This window comes from Diospyros lotus, chromosome 4, assembly GCF_014633365.1.
Source record: "Diospyros lotus cultivar Yz01 chromosome 4, ASM1463336v1, whole genome shotgun sequence".
Lineage (NCBI taxonomy): Eukaryota > Viridiplantae > Streptophyta > Magnoliopsida > Ericales > Ebenaceae > Diospyros > Diospyros lotus.
The window spans coordinates 17292244-17307510 of record NC_068341.1 but is presented as its reverse complement, the minus strand read 5'-3'; the positions used below and the strand labels follow the sequence as shown (position 1 = coordinate 17307510).

The following is a 15267-nucleotide window of genomic DNA, read 5'->3' as shown; positions in this document are numbered from 1 at the left end:
TTCATGCAAAAAAACAATGTCACAAAATTTTATGTTCGATGCTTTTCATGCAACCCTATTTCTAGGGAATGATCCTTGATCCTGCCTCTGATGCACGGAAACACTGTAATGGTGCCATTTCGACATTTTCGAAACGTTCCCTACCTCGAAATGCCATGAAAAACCAAAAAATATTTTCAACCATTTTCATAATTTTGGAAACGTTTCGTGATCGTTTTGCTATATTGAAAAAATATTGGATTCCAATTTTGAAACACATTTCTATTTTACAGCCACATTAGAGATAGAAGCAATTTTGTCTCTTTTGACCTGGCAACCACATTAGAGATAATTTGTATTTATGTTTGCTTGAATTGATGATGGAATTTATATTTATGTTTGATTGAATAATTATTTTTTATAATTTTCTATATTAAAAATTATATTTACAAAAGGGCCTATATATTTTTTATGTTCATGTTTTCCTTGCATTTCCATTTCTTTTTCGAAAAATGTCGTTTTCCTGTTTTCGTTTCGTATCGTATCCGTTTCCCATTTTCATTTTCATGCAACCTAGGTTCCTACTTCTTAGTTGATGATGATAAATTGATATATGGTTGGTATTGCCCAAATCACCTCTCAACTTGTACGTGTATTGCAAAAACTAAGTACTACAACAACAATATATCAAGCATTAATCCCATTACATGGGGTTGGCTACATAAATTCTAGTTCACTGATCATTTCTATATATGGTCTTCCTCTACAAACCAAGAAAATGATTGGCAAACTTATTGCCCCCATAGAGGGAATGATCCTTTGTTCCTATTACTTCCTTATTTCCCCCTTACTTACTAGTCCTTTTTGGTTTTCGTCCTTTTTGTGGCTCGATTCTATTATTTTCTCTCTCTTGCATTAGCTAGTTTATATATCTCTTTTTCCACCTTTTGTGTGAAGTTGTTGGTATAAAGTTTCATAAGCTTTTGTCTTTGCTTCACTGTCTTCTTTGTTTCTCGTTTGGTGAAATTTTAACTCTTTAGAATTTCTTCATTGCGGTGTTTATCTAAAGTCTTGTAGCAAGCTCTTTTAGTATAGATTTTTTGTTTTGCCTCTTCATTCCACCAAAACTCTTTTTGACTTAGGAATTTTCCCTTTTAACTCTCGTAGACGTTTTACTACATTTTGAATGGTAGTAGCATTTTCAATCTACATTTGGTTACCCCCTTTTTCTACAATCCAATCTCTTTTGCCACATTTTTTTCTTGAAAATAACTTGTTTTTCACTTTTTAAATTCCACCATCTAATTATTGGGCTTTGTTTGTATCATTTTTTCCCCTCTATTTTTTATATAGGCATTAATGATCAATAAGTCTAGGTTGAGTGGTCAGACATTCTTATATTTTCAATCCTTCAGCATGGCAATCCTCTGTCTCATTAAAAATTAGTCTATTTGGGAAGTTGATAAGCCAATTTTATATGTGATCAAGTGTTCATCCTATTTCTTAAACCTAGTGTTGGATGAACTCATATACCATGACAAAATCCAAAATAGCTTTACCTTCCTATTTCTTTCGCAAAATCCATAGCCTCCATGTGCATCTCTATACCCCTTTCCTCTACCCACATGACTATTATAGGCACCTTCCGTAATGTTATTCTCTCATTGTATTGAAAACCCTAGGGCGAGATTAGAAACAAAACACGAGAGAGAGAAAATACCTCAAGCAAAATTTTACTCTAAAGATCAAAATGAATTACAAGTTACAGAAGAAACCGTGAGCTGCTTATATATGCAACTTACTTAACAATAGAGAGGCACCACCTACACGACTACAACATCAATAATCAAACCATAACAATAGCAATTATAAACATAACAACAGCAGCAATTGTTATAACAAAACACTAGATGCTTCCACACTCCCCTTCAAACTAGACTTCGTAGATGACAAAAACTTGGATGACACTATAGCGGCAGTTTTCAAATCAGCACACACAGATGACAACTTTACATCAAGTCTTTTACATAAGAACTCAAACTGGTCTCTGGGTAATCCTTTAGTAAGTATATCTGCCACTTGATCGGATGTTGGGACATATCTAATTTCCACTTCACCACATTCAACCTTCTCATGCACAAAGTGAACATCAATCTCAACATGCTTCGTTCTATAATGAAAAACCAGATTCTTTGCCATGCTCTTAGCAACTAAGTTATCACTCCACACTATTGGAGTGGACACACACGGATATCCCAACTCAACAAATAAGGACCTCAACCACATGAGTTCAGTCACACCAAAGGGTAACCGCCCGATATTCAACCTCTCCAACGTATCTAGCAACAACTGACTGTTTGTTGGACCCCATCACAACAAGATTTCAACCAAAATATACATAGAAGCCACTAGTAGATCGCCTAGTGACCTTGCAGCCAACATGGTTTGCATCAATCTAAACCACTAAAAACAAATCATCCAGTGAAGGAGTAAAGACTAACCCCATACCAATAGTGCCTTTAAGATACCGAAACAACCTCTTGCATGCTGACCAATGTTGAGACAAGAATTGTAAGATATTGCAGTGAGCTAATTAAAGTTCTATACAAAAAGGAATTAGGAAAGGGATCCCTATCATCAGTCAACGAAACTCCAGCAGACATAGGCGTGCTACATGGATTGCAATCTTGCATAGCAGCCTTTTTCAACAAATCAACCACATACTTGGACTAAGTGAGATAAAGACCACTGCCATCCCTATAGGCTTCAAACCTTAGGAAATAATTCACAGAACCTAGGGTCTTAAGAGCAAATTTGTGTCCAAATCATGAATACAAGAGCTAAGAGCTACTGGATCTGATCCTGTGAGAAGTGTGTCATCAACATACACTAGAACAAAGAGCACATAACTGGTTGTTTGCTTTATAAACAAAGATGCATCTGATATAGATCTTACCAAATCCCAAATTTGTAAGGCAGCCCTCAGCTTTGAGTACCAAGGTCGAGGGGCTTGCTTAAGCCTATAGAATAACTTATTCAACCAACACACATGAGTAAGAGACTGATGATCTACAAATCCTTCAGTTTGAGTCATATAAACTGTTTCAGTTAAGTCTCCATTGAGAAAGGCATTGTTCACATCTACTTATTGTATGTCTCAACCAAAATTTACTGCTAAGGAGAACAAAACTCTGATAGTCGAGGCATTAACTGTCAGACTAAATGTCTCTGCATAATCCACTCTAGGTGTTTGATGAAAACCTTTGGCCACCAATCTGACCTTATACTTTAGAATTAACCCATCAGCATTATATTTCACCCAGAACACCCACTTCTAACCAATTAAGTTCATATCCTTTGAAAAGGGAACCAAGTCCTAAGTATGATTCATTTGCAAGGTTGAGTACTCTTCTTCCATGGCTTTAACCCATTGTGAATCTAAAAGAGCCTCACGAACAGAGTTAGGTTCAAGATTGTAAAGATGATTAAAGGATTGAGAGAAACAACAAAAGAAGAAAAGAGAATATGAAATAATGCCTCGTCCAACTGTATTCAAAATAAAAATGTCAAGCCTATTTATATGATAGGCTTAGATCCCTAATAACACTTAAACATAACACCTTACAACAAACTACTAACTGATACAAACTAAATAACAAAATACAACTTAATTCCTTCAACATTCCCCCTCAATATAGACCTCCAGTCAACAAGCCTTAATTCCTTCAACATTCCCCCTCAATTTAGTGGTAGCATCTGCGTTAGGCATAAAAGAATGAACAGGAGATAATTGAAGCCCGAGCTTGTTGCAGAGAAAAGAAAACCTATCCCTTGACAAACCTTTAGTAAAAATATCTGCAACCTGATACATAGTAGGCACATACTAAATATCAATTTCACCGTTCTCAACTTTTTCTCTAACAAAATGAACATCGATTTCAATATGCTTTGTACGAGAATGGAATATTGGATTCTCGGTTATGCTTTTTGCTGCTAAGTTGTCACACCATAGGATAGGAACTTGGGATAAAGAATACCCTAATTCAGTAAACAAGGACTGTAACCACATAACCTCTGTAACACCTTAAGCCATGGCACGATACTCTGCTTCTCCTACTGAACGAGCGACAACTGACTGTTTCCTTGAACTCCAATCCAGCAAATTAGAACCAAGAAAAACACAAAGACCACTGGTTGATTTTCTAGTTAGCTTGCAGCCAGCATGGTCTACATCTGTGAACACTGTCAAAGCCAAATCAGAGGGGGCAAGTGTAAACAATAGCCCTAAACCAGTGGAACCTTTCAAATAGCAAAGCAAGTGCTTACAAGCTATTCAGTGCTGCTCTTTAGGAGCAGATAGAAATTGACTAAGTTGATTTACCACAAAAGAAATATCAGGCCTGATATGGGTCAAGTATTGAAGAGAACCAATAATGGTTCTATAGAGAGAGGGATCCAAGAAATCAGCACCTTCATCAGTAAAAGAGGTCCCCAAAACCACGGGTGTCTCACATGGTTTGTAATCTTGCATACCAGCTTTATGCAACAAATCCAATGTATACTTGGACTGAGTGAGATATAACCCAGTCTCATTTCGAAACACTTCAAAGCCAAGAAAATAGTTGACTGACCCTAGCATTTTGAGAGCAAAGTAGGTATCTAAATCATGAATGCAGTCTTTAAGAGCAGAAGAATCCGAGCCAGTGACAAGAATATCATCTACATACACCAAAAGAAATAATACTGCTTTAGCAGTCCACGTAATGAACAAAGAGGCATCTGATACAGACCGAACAAAACCCCAGCCATGTAAAGCCTGCCGCAACTTAGTATACCAAGCTCTTGGAGCTTGCTTGAGGCCATAAAGAGATTTTTGAAGTTTACAAACATAAGAAGGAAACTGAGAATCAGTAAAACCTTCTGGTTGGGTCATGTATACATCCTTGGTCAAGTCTCCATTTAAGAAGACATTATTGATGTCAACTTGCTGAATATCCCACCCAAAACTAACAGCCAAAGAAAAGATAACCTAGATGGTGGGATGCCTCGTCCAACCGTACTCAAAACAGAAATGTTAAGCCTATTTATATGATAGGCTTAGACCCCTAATAACACTTAAACATAACAGCTTACAACAAACTACTAACTGATACAAACTAAAGAACATAATACAACTTAATTCCTTCAACAAAGATTACTCTCTAAGGCATGAGGTGAAGAGGTTACAGGTTGTTTAGCTTTAAGTCTAGTAAGCATAGGATGAATTGAAGGGGCTAGAGCAGCCTTGTACTTGGGTGTTTAGCTTTAAGTCTAGTAAGCATAGGATGAATTGAAGGGGCCAGAGCAGCCTTGTACTTGGGTAAGGTAGATTTAGTGGCTAGTAGCTAAGTGGGTAAAGACTATAATGGAGAGGAAAGAGAAGGAGTTGCGGCCTGAGAACTGGTGGATATAGACTTAGATCCAGCAAGAGGTGAAGCCAAAGGGGATTGTGTTACTCAAGGACACATTGAAGAAATAGGAGAAGAAACAATAGGTTAAAGAAGAAAGTTCGTAGAATATCCCAAAGAAGATGGCACAACTTTAGGTATAGAAGAAGAAGTAGGAAACAAAGTAGGAAAGGGAAACTCACTAGCATTAAACTTCACATTCCGAGACACATACACTATCCTTGATTGATGCAAGCACCTATAGCTAGCTTGAGTATATCCAATAAAAATACACTTGGTGGAATAAAAATCAAACTTGTGCTTGTTATAAAGACGAAGATAAGGGAAGCAAGCATAGCCAAAAGGTTGTAACAACTGATAGTTAGGTGGCTTTTGATAAAGCAATTCAAAGGGTGTGTTAACCTTAATAGGTGAAGCAGGTAGCAAATTTATCAAGTAAACAGATGTCTAAAAGGCTTCTACCCAAAATTTTAAAGGCATTTGGGCATGGGATAACAAGGTTAAACCCATCTCGACTATATGTCTGTGCTTTCTCTCCACCACACCATTCTGTTGATGAGTGTGTGGACATGTAAATCGAGGCTAAATGCCATTAGCATGATGATAAGGTAAGAAAGCTTTAAATCCTCCCCCCCCCCAATTATCAGTTTGTAAGGCTCTAAGCTTGGTTTGATACTGAATTTCAGCAAACTTATGAAAGATAGTGAAAACTGAGAGGGCATTAGACTTGAGTTTTAAGAGGTAAAGCTGAGTGTACCAAGTGCATGCATCCACAAAGATTATGTAGTATCTAAACCCTTCAACTGACACAATAGGTGCAGCTCCCCAAAGATCTAGATAAACCAATTCTAATGGTTTAGTAGCAATAATTTCCCAGCTAGAAAAAGGATGTTGGCTTAATTTTCCAATCTTAAAGGAGTCACAAAATGATAAATCTAAGAGTGAACAAGACATACCAATTTTATTCAACACAAGCTTTAGAACATTTAAGGAGGGGTGTCCCAATATATCATGCCACTCCAAACAGTCACTAGTGCTTTGAGCAACATTTACAAAATTTGACAACTCATGACTAAATGAGTTCTATCTATTACATGCATTTTGTTTATTACATGTATTCAAAGGAAGAAAAGTAGAATCAACAGATAAAGGCTCTAGGGATTGGGCAGAATTCCTGTTGACAACAGACCAAGATGCTGATAGCAGCCGATAGAGCCCATCCTTAAGGTGTCCCCGGAGCTATACCTGTCCGGTAACTTTGTCCTTAATCAAACAAATATCCGAGTGAAACTTAGGCACAACATTATGATCACGAGTTAATTGAGAAACACTAAGTAAATTTTTCTTCATACTTGGAACATGAAGAACTTTAGGAACTGAAAGGATTGAAATAGGTTTAAGATGTACACAAATTACTAGTACCAACATGAGTAATAGGCAGCTTCTTACGATTACCTATGGCAATTTTGTCTCCATCATTGTAAGGAGTATGTAAGGATAAATTGCTCAGATTTGAGGTAATGTGATTGGTTGCTCCTAAATCAACAAACCAAGAAGGATATGAAAATGAAGACTGAGCAACAAAATTATCAAAAGTAGAAGGTCTAGGGTGAGTGCCATAGTGATAACTTAACATAGAATCTGCCTCATTCATGTAGGCTCCATTAGAATCACTAAAGGAGGCCATATAAGCTCTAGAATTATACTAATTTTCACCGTTAGCTCGACCAAGACCTTGATTAGGTACTTGTCGTTGAAAATTCTTATCAAACCGATGATATCACTTGTCTACAAAATGCTCTGATTTTTTACACAACTGACAATAAATTCATCTATTAAATGCTCTTCCTCGGTCTCTCCCTCTATTCATATAATTGTTTCTTCTCAGAAAGTAACATCTTCTATTATTACCACCAAAACCAGTACTGTTCCATGTAGAAACCAATGCAACATTTGCATGCATAACAGAGTTCCTAGAATCAAAACTTAGTGTCGAATTCTTAACTGACAATCTTTGTTCATGCATTCAAAGCAAGTATTGAACCTTCTCCAAATCAATGTCATCCATTTAGTATTGCAAGCAGTTTCGTAATCGTGATCTAGTCCATTTAGTATTGCAAGCAGAAAATCTTTGTCAGTTAATGGCTCTCCTATAGCCGCTAGAGCATGATTGATTGTCCTAATTTTAAGGATGCAATCATTTATAGAAAGGTCATCCTTCTTTATTGATCTTAACTTTTGCTTCAATTGAAATGACTTAGCTATTGTTTGGCGAGCATAAAGATTTTCCGAAGAAAGTCATACCTCAACAAATGATTCATAGTGAATCACTTGCGCTAAAACCTTTTCACCAATGGTAAAGAAGAGACATCCCAATGTCATGACCCAAGAATCTATAGAGGGACAATATAGTAATAGGTTGATAATAGTTGTTAGAAGATATTTTAGATATTTTAGCAATTGGTTAGAAGCACATGGGTGTTGTTATGCAGTTAGTTAGGAGCAAATATGCCTATATAAGGCTATGTAAACGGATGGGATTTTTCATCCTGAAATTGATATTGAATCTCTCATTTTCCTCTCTACATTTCTTTTCAAATCTCCCTCTTGTTTCTCTCTATTACTCTCTCCCTTTCTACTAATTTCTTTCCCTATTTCTGCCCCATTTCCCTCTCCAATCATTTTGTTCTCAGTTCTATTTCAATTCTAATTTCTTCTACAATTCAATTCCTCCCCAATTACTTCTTAAACTTGTTATGAACCCTAGGTTCATGACACCCAACTAGAGCTGATTGGACTAGATCGAGTTCAAGTACTCTAGATTGACCACCGCATCTCCTCCGTCTAGATTGAATAGACTTTTCGGCGGAGGAGGTGTTTTGTTGAGAAAATAGACTAGATTGAACGCTCTTATTGTAGCAAGAATTTGATTCTTCCAAAAAATATAGTTATTGGAATTGAGCTTTATAGGAATAAAGCTAAACGCCTTAGCAACTGCTGAGAAATTAGCTTGAGAAGCAAAAGACAAGGATGATGAGGATCGAGGAGAAGGAGAGGAGGACGAACTAAGAACTTGATTCTAGGCCATTAGAGAAGAGTAATGGCTCTGATACCATGTAATGAAAACCCTAGGGCAAGATTGGAAACAGAACACGAGGGAGAGAAAATATCTCAAGCAAAATTTTACTGAAAAGATCAAAATGAATTGCAAGTTGCAAAAGAAACCGTGAGCTGCTTATATATGCAACTTACTTAACAATACAGAGGCATCGCCTACACGACTACAACATCAATAATCAAACCATAACAACAGCAATTATAAACATAACAGCAACAACAACTATTATAACAATACACGAGATGCTTCCACACTCATCTTTGTATTTTTTTGTACCAACCCCTCTAAATCTTCTGAAATTTTTTTCTTTATCTCCTCTTCTAACCCTACTTCCAATGCATACGTACTAACAATATTCATAGTCTCTTCTCCTATAACAACTTTAGCTACAATAATTCTATCTCTTACTCTCTTCACATCCACTATCCTATCCTTTAAAGTCTTATACATAATAATATCCATTTCATTCCTTGCCCCATCCTTCCTTGAATGCCAAAGTTTATATCCAGATTCTTTTAAACATTTTAGTTTCTCTCTAACCCAACTTGTCTCTTGGAGGCACTTAATATTAATTTTTCTCCTAGTCACCATGCCCACCACTAACATAGATTTTCCTATTAAAGTCGTGTTCCATGATTCAATCCTTAATCTATGATTTTGGACCAATTATTTACTCACATCCATCCATAAAAATGCGAAAATCCTTGCAGATTTAACACTATATTCGGGTGCCAATGGAACAGCCCTAGCTTATTTTTCACTGCACTCTGAAAAGGCAGGATGTTGCTAAGAGGGGTATGCCCCAATGATTTGCTCATTTGTCTGGAAAGTCCTGTTTTAATTACGGACATATTGGGCTCAGTTGACTTTACACATGCCTTAATGGTTTTAGCATTTTGGATTTTCTTATATATTAATAGAATACTTGGTCTGTATAATTGTTTGTCACAGTAGCTCTTTAAAAGATGTACTGACACTTTGTCTTCATTTCTGAGAACTTTTAATTATTTTCTAATTTTCTCTACTCTCTCCCAATTTTTCTTGGAACTGAAATCCAAATGAAGGACCCTAAATGAATAGCGCACACACATATATCATGCAGTCTGGAACCGTGTTTGAAATTAAGATGTGCTCAGCTTCTTGTTGCATCATTGCAATTTATATCAGCCTGAGAACTTGGACTAAGATTCCTACAACTTAAGTTGTGGTGGATTATTTTCATGAAGAGTTTATAAAGTTAGGATCCTATGAAGCAGAATGACTTCTAGAATTTATGGTAGGAGCAGTGCTAAAATTTGGTCAATTTTATAAAGGTCAATTTTATAAAGTTCAAGATTTGCAGAGAAGTGGCTGATGGAAGCCTGGAAGGTATAGATGGCATGGAATTCTGTGTTTAAATTGTCAAATTTAAGGCCTATAGGTAAAGGAAGGGCATTTATGCATTATTTATTAGGATTTAGTCCTAGGTACTGTTCCAGAAAAGTCAGTAGCAACTGAAGAATTCTGATTTGAGAAAGAAGGGGAGAAAGAAAACTCAAGGATTCCATACCTAGAACTTTTTAGAATATCCTTTTGGCTAAGGTGCAGAAAGCATTACAAGTCTACAAATTCTTAGATCTGTTTAAATTGAGGAATGAGATAATTCTAATGAGAGTAAGAGTCCGAAATTAAGAAACTAAGGAATTTGGACTAGCAGCAAGATTGAATTCCTAACACTAACCAGATATCAGACCACTAATATATGACTTGAACCATAAGATGACATTGAGGCAGCCCTTCTTGTTAGGGAACAAATCAAGTAATAAAGAAAACTTGGAACTAAACCACACGCACAAAAGACTGAGGTTACTTGGTTTGGCAAGACAAGCCTACGTCCACGGCCCTACTAGGTGTTTTTTTCACTATTTTGAGAATGTTAAGATTACAAGAATTGTACCCACGTATTTATATATGAAGACTAGGGCAAATTAGGCTCCACATCTCCAACACTTCTGTCCCCGTGTACAACAAATTGGAAAATAAAAATATATCTAGCCATCAAGTGTAATGCCAACCCATAAAATTTGTCCAACAAAGTTTTGACCTTTAAATTAAATTAAGACTCAATTCAACCCTGAATGTGGTTATATTAGTCTCAAAACTTCCTTTATGTGAAATTTCAAATATACTTGTTTTAGCCTCCATGCTTGTCATCATATTAGCCCCCATGCTTGTCATCATATTGGCTGTCTGATTTCTGTTTTCAGCCTTGGTAATATTGAGCAGAAATGATCATGACATATCATGATATCTCTGTAGCAAAGGGGTGAGATGATTCTAATTTCTATTTCTGTATGACTCCTTAACCAGAGTGATCACTAGACTCACGTGGCTGAAATTGATTTCTCTTGTGGCAAATCTTGTGGGCATTACCATTTACCACGTCACTCCTTGATTAACATGTGCTTCCCCTTTTTGTCTACTATCTTTTAAAAGCATATTCAGTTTGCAGCATATCTATGACAATGTCCCAGTACACAATTAATTTCTTCAGGTAATGATTGATTTCCAAGCAGCTGAAAGAAAGAGGATTGAAGAGCCAGCCTCTGAAATTGGTCTAGAACCTTTATGTGCACTGGTACGTAAATTGGTAGTATATGGTTTGTATAATTCATTCATTATTTGATTGTTCATACCATTTATATCTTGCCATTGACATTAGATATTAACAGATTAACAACAATCTGCGCTGCTATGACCTGGCAATGGAGTTAAGTACCAGTACTTTAGAAACTCTTCCAGAGAGCTATGCTGAGCAGGTTCTCTTCTATCTCAAATAATGTTTTTGGTTATGTTCTATGCTTTCCCTGTTCTTTTTCTTTTTTTTTTTCCTATAGTTATTTCATTGATAAGTTTTCTCTCCATGTTACTTTTCTATAAATTTTGGCTGTATTTTATCAGTAAAAAAATTTTCCTGTAGTATAGCCACGAAAAATTGGCAATTATGTGTTGGATCTTCCTCGGGGGCTGTCTATGCACTAACATGTCAAGAGTCTTGCACTTGTATTTTCATATCTTACCGTGGAGTATAAAATATTGAAGATTACGGGTTACATAACTTGCTTGCTTTGTTCTGTTTTGGTTGACAGATTAATTTTGAAGATACTTGCAAAGGTTTCCTTGAGGTTGCAAAGGTACATTTGGTGTTACACCCTTCCAACCTTCTAGTTGAGTAAGGATGATAAACTGCATGTTGCCTTCTCCATGCCTCAATATTATGTGTTGGATCTTGTTCGCTGCTAATTATATGCTCAATATTGCGTTATCTCTTCCTGTCAATTCTATCTATGAAGGAATGCTAGACCCAATTAGGGTTGTCTAGTTTGTATTTATATTGAGAAAACATAATAAGTAATATTGCACCTATACCCTTAATAATATGGCCAAATACATATTTTACCTCATATACTTGCACGTTTTTTTCATTTAAACACTCGAATTTTTTGTTGTTTCAATTACACCCCTAAATTATGCAATTTTGAGTCAATTGTACATCTCGACAAATTTGTTGAGGACAATGAATTAAGCATAGTTCATGGGTGTAATTGAAACAACAAAAAGTTCAAGAATGCAATTGACTAGAAATTGCATAGTTCAAGAGTGTAATTGAAATATCAAAAAATTTGAGTGTCTTAATGGGAAAAAAAAAAAACGTACAAGTATAGGGGGATAAAATATGTATTTTGCCTTAATAATATACCTATTAACATTCCCCTTCAAGGTAGAGTATATACATTATATGCTCCAAATTTGTTTGAGATGTCCACTCCAGCTCCTACTAAAGCCTTGGTAAACAAATCAACAAGCTATTTTTCAAACTTCACATCAGTAGTTTCTATAACATTTTATGACATCTTCTCCCCAGTAAAGTGACACTTCAATTTGCTTAGTCCTTTCATGAAACACAAGATTGAAGCAATGTAGACCTCTGCCTAATCATCACACATTAACTCCATAGACTGCAAGAATATGCAGTAACCATATTGACATGAACCTAGGGGTCATAACAGGGTTGGAATTGGCAATCGGAAGGATCCGATTGAATAGAACTGAAATAGAATGATTCAAGAGGGAAATGGAACAGAAATGGGGAAGAAATTATAGAGAAATGAGGGAGAGTAGTAGAGAGAAACGAGAGGGAGATTGGGAGAGAAATCTAGAAAGAGAAATGAGATATTTGTTTATCAATTCAAGCATATCCTCTCATCCTGTGGCTTATATATAGCCTAACAGCCTCCACATGCGCCCATGTGCAATACAACAAATAGCCTAACTACCTATAGCTAAGGACAAGGCCCTATAACAGAAAATACAAAAGGAAATACAAAATATGGTAATGCATGTAAGCTAAATACTATTATATTTCCTACTCTATCCTTGGGGATCCTTGGGGTCATGACACATATCAATGCAGTTGTGGTTGTGCCATGGTTTGAACTCAGATTCAGCACTTGACTGAGCTACCACCATCAACTTTTACTCTTCCATGATTTTAATTATCTCCAACAAAGATTCAATACCCTGTGGTAAACCTTTTGCCGGATGCAGCGGAGAACTTCTTCAACTGCATCTGTATATCCCTGAATTTGTGTATGATTATGGTCTTATGGTCTTGATACAATTAACCACACCCAGGTGCACGTCAATTACTGCATCCCAATAACTTGGGTGAGTCTAAGAACTAACTAAATGGGTGACAAAAGTTAATATCCAATTTGGTGACAATAAAATAATACAGCTTCCCAAATCTAGAAAAGTTAATATCCTCATATGATGTGCACCCAGTATATTAATTTACTTTTCTCAGGTTTTCACTGTCCAATCATGGATAGTAATGCCTCCTGCCTCATAGCGTGTGCCAGAAGGCATATTTTTCTATCTCCAATTTTCTAAGGGATCATACCATTTCATTTGTTTCCACTTGGAGAACTCATGGGTTGAGTTTAGGGATGCTTGGACATCATTCAATGGAGTATTCTCTGATCTGTAAATTGAGACTATTGTGTGGCGTCCAAATTAGGGGTTCATTTCTGGAAGTCTTCTGTGATCCGAGTTGGGATGTTCTTGCTTCTAACACTCATTATATCATACCCACTACCTCCACCTCAAATTTCGTTGCTAAGTTCTCTTGGCAGGTTTACCTCATAATTCATGTCCTAAAGAGTTCACATGCCATTAGCTACTCAGGTGTCCATTTGACCTCAAAATCGAACCTAATGATCTCAGCACCCTCAAAAACATTATGCCATGCATCTTTTTGGATTTCACTTCAAAATTCCTAGTCAAGTCCAAAACTTTCCATTTTTGGCAGCCTCAAGTGGCCATTTTTGGTATTTTTTTACGAATTTCAATTTTTTCCAAACACATCAAATGAGCAATAAATCACTTCAGCTTTGTCATTAACTGACCACAAGTGCATAAGGGATCGGTGTATAACATGGATGAAAGGATATGATTGGCAAGGGAAAAGTATCCTTAAGATTATTCATGAACAAGACTGAGCAAACTATGTTGTTAACTGAAAAATTGTAATATTATCAAAAGCCTGAGCATTTTATTATCAGTCTCACCACCTGGTTGATGAACAAATGAGATACAGCCAAAGACACAAGGAAATTGGCTGCTAGTTCCTTTTCTTGTGTCCTTTCCATGGGAAGGCACTAGCTGGTAAATTTCTTTACTGCAATGAGTGCAGCTCTTGGGTGCGCCCTTTCCATGGCCACTTCAGGTGCCATGAGTATGGTAATTACCACTCCATGAACAGTGCTATATTGTTGAGGGATCTAATCATAAGTACATAGAGTAGAAGTACTGATCGACAAGACTCTGTATCAAAAATCAAAGAATCCTAGGTCCAACATGTAGAACCTAAGAATGAGTCTCGTCAAAAGAAAGGAGTTATGCAACCCCCTAGTATCTGAGATTTGACCGGGCAATCTCAGGTTTCAATGCAGCTAGAAACCAAAAAACTACCGTCAGCTCTCACTCCTACATCTCACAAGAATGAGTGACAGGTTGGAGCATATTCAACTGAAAAAACTTTTGGGAATGATCATCCACTGGAGTACACCAAGCATAGATACTCTCATATCTCCTTGAATGTGTCTACATGAGTATGCAGGCCTGTAATATGAGACTCCATATAATTATGTAAAAGGTTAACAATATCTACATACTGCTGAAGCCATGTTTCAAAATATGCATTATCTTTAACCAAGGGATCCTTAGTGACATGACAATGTTTGTTGTAACCTGTGATAGAAATTTTAATGGCTGTAAAACATCATGAAATATTAACTACCGCTAAGTTAGAATTCATGTACCTGACCTTGCCTAGTGGGATTAAAGCATGTTATTTTGTAATTGTGGTGGTAATATTTTAGATATTGAAAATTTGAACTCTATTGGTACCCCCCAATGGACACAACTCACCGAGAACTACAAAAAATACTCTAGATAAGAATATGTTGAAACTATTACTTTGTATAATCAGAAGGAAAAACTCATATATCAAAGCATAGCTTTCTGGTTCGTGGAATGCAGTATGGGGATGGATGTGGTACACCAGTTTTCACAAAAGGTGATGTAGGGTGGTAGGGTTATCGGTTCACCAAAGTGGAATGCCTCCAAAACATATAATATATATTTAGAAGCTATTTTTGAAAACATTTTGGATCTTGTCTT

The 15267-nt window shown here is 36.4% G+C and overlaps 1 protein-coding gene across 1 annotated transcript in view; it reads left to right on the top strand.

Moving 5' to 3' along the window:
* Positions 1-15267, top strand: part of LOC127798927 (exocyst complex component SEC6) — a 105566-nt gene that overhangs the window by 69602 nt on the left and 20697 nt on the right. Inside the window, exons 16-18 of the mRNA XM_052332579.1 lie at positions 11078-11161; positions 11256-11342; positions 11673-11717. Of these exons, the coding sequence (XP_052188539.1) occupies positions 11078-11161; positions 11256-11342; positions 11673-11717 (216 nt within the window). The remainder of the gene's footprint in view (positions 1-11077; positions 11162-11255; positions 11343-11672; positions 11718-15267) is intronic.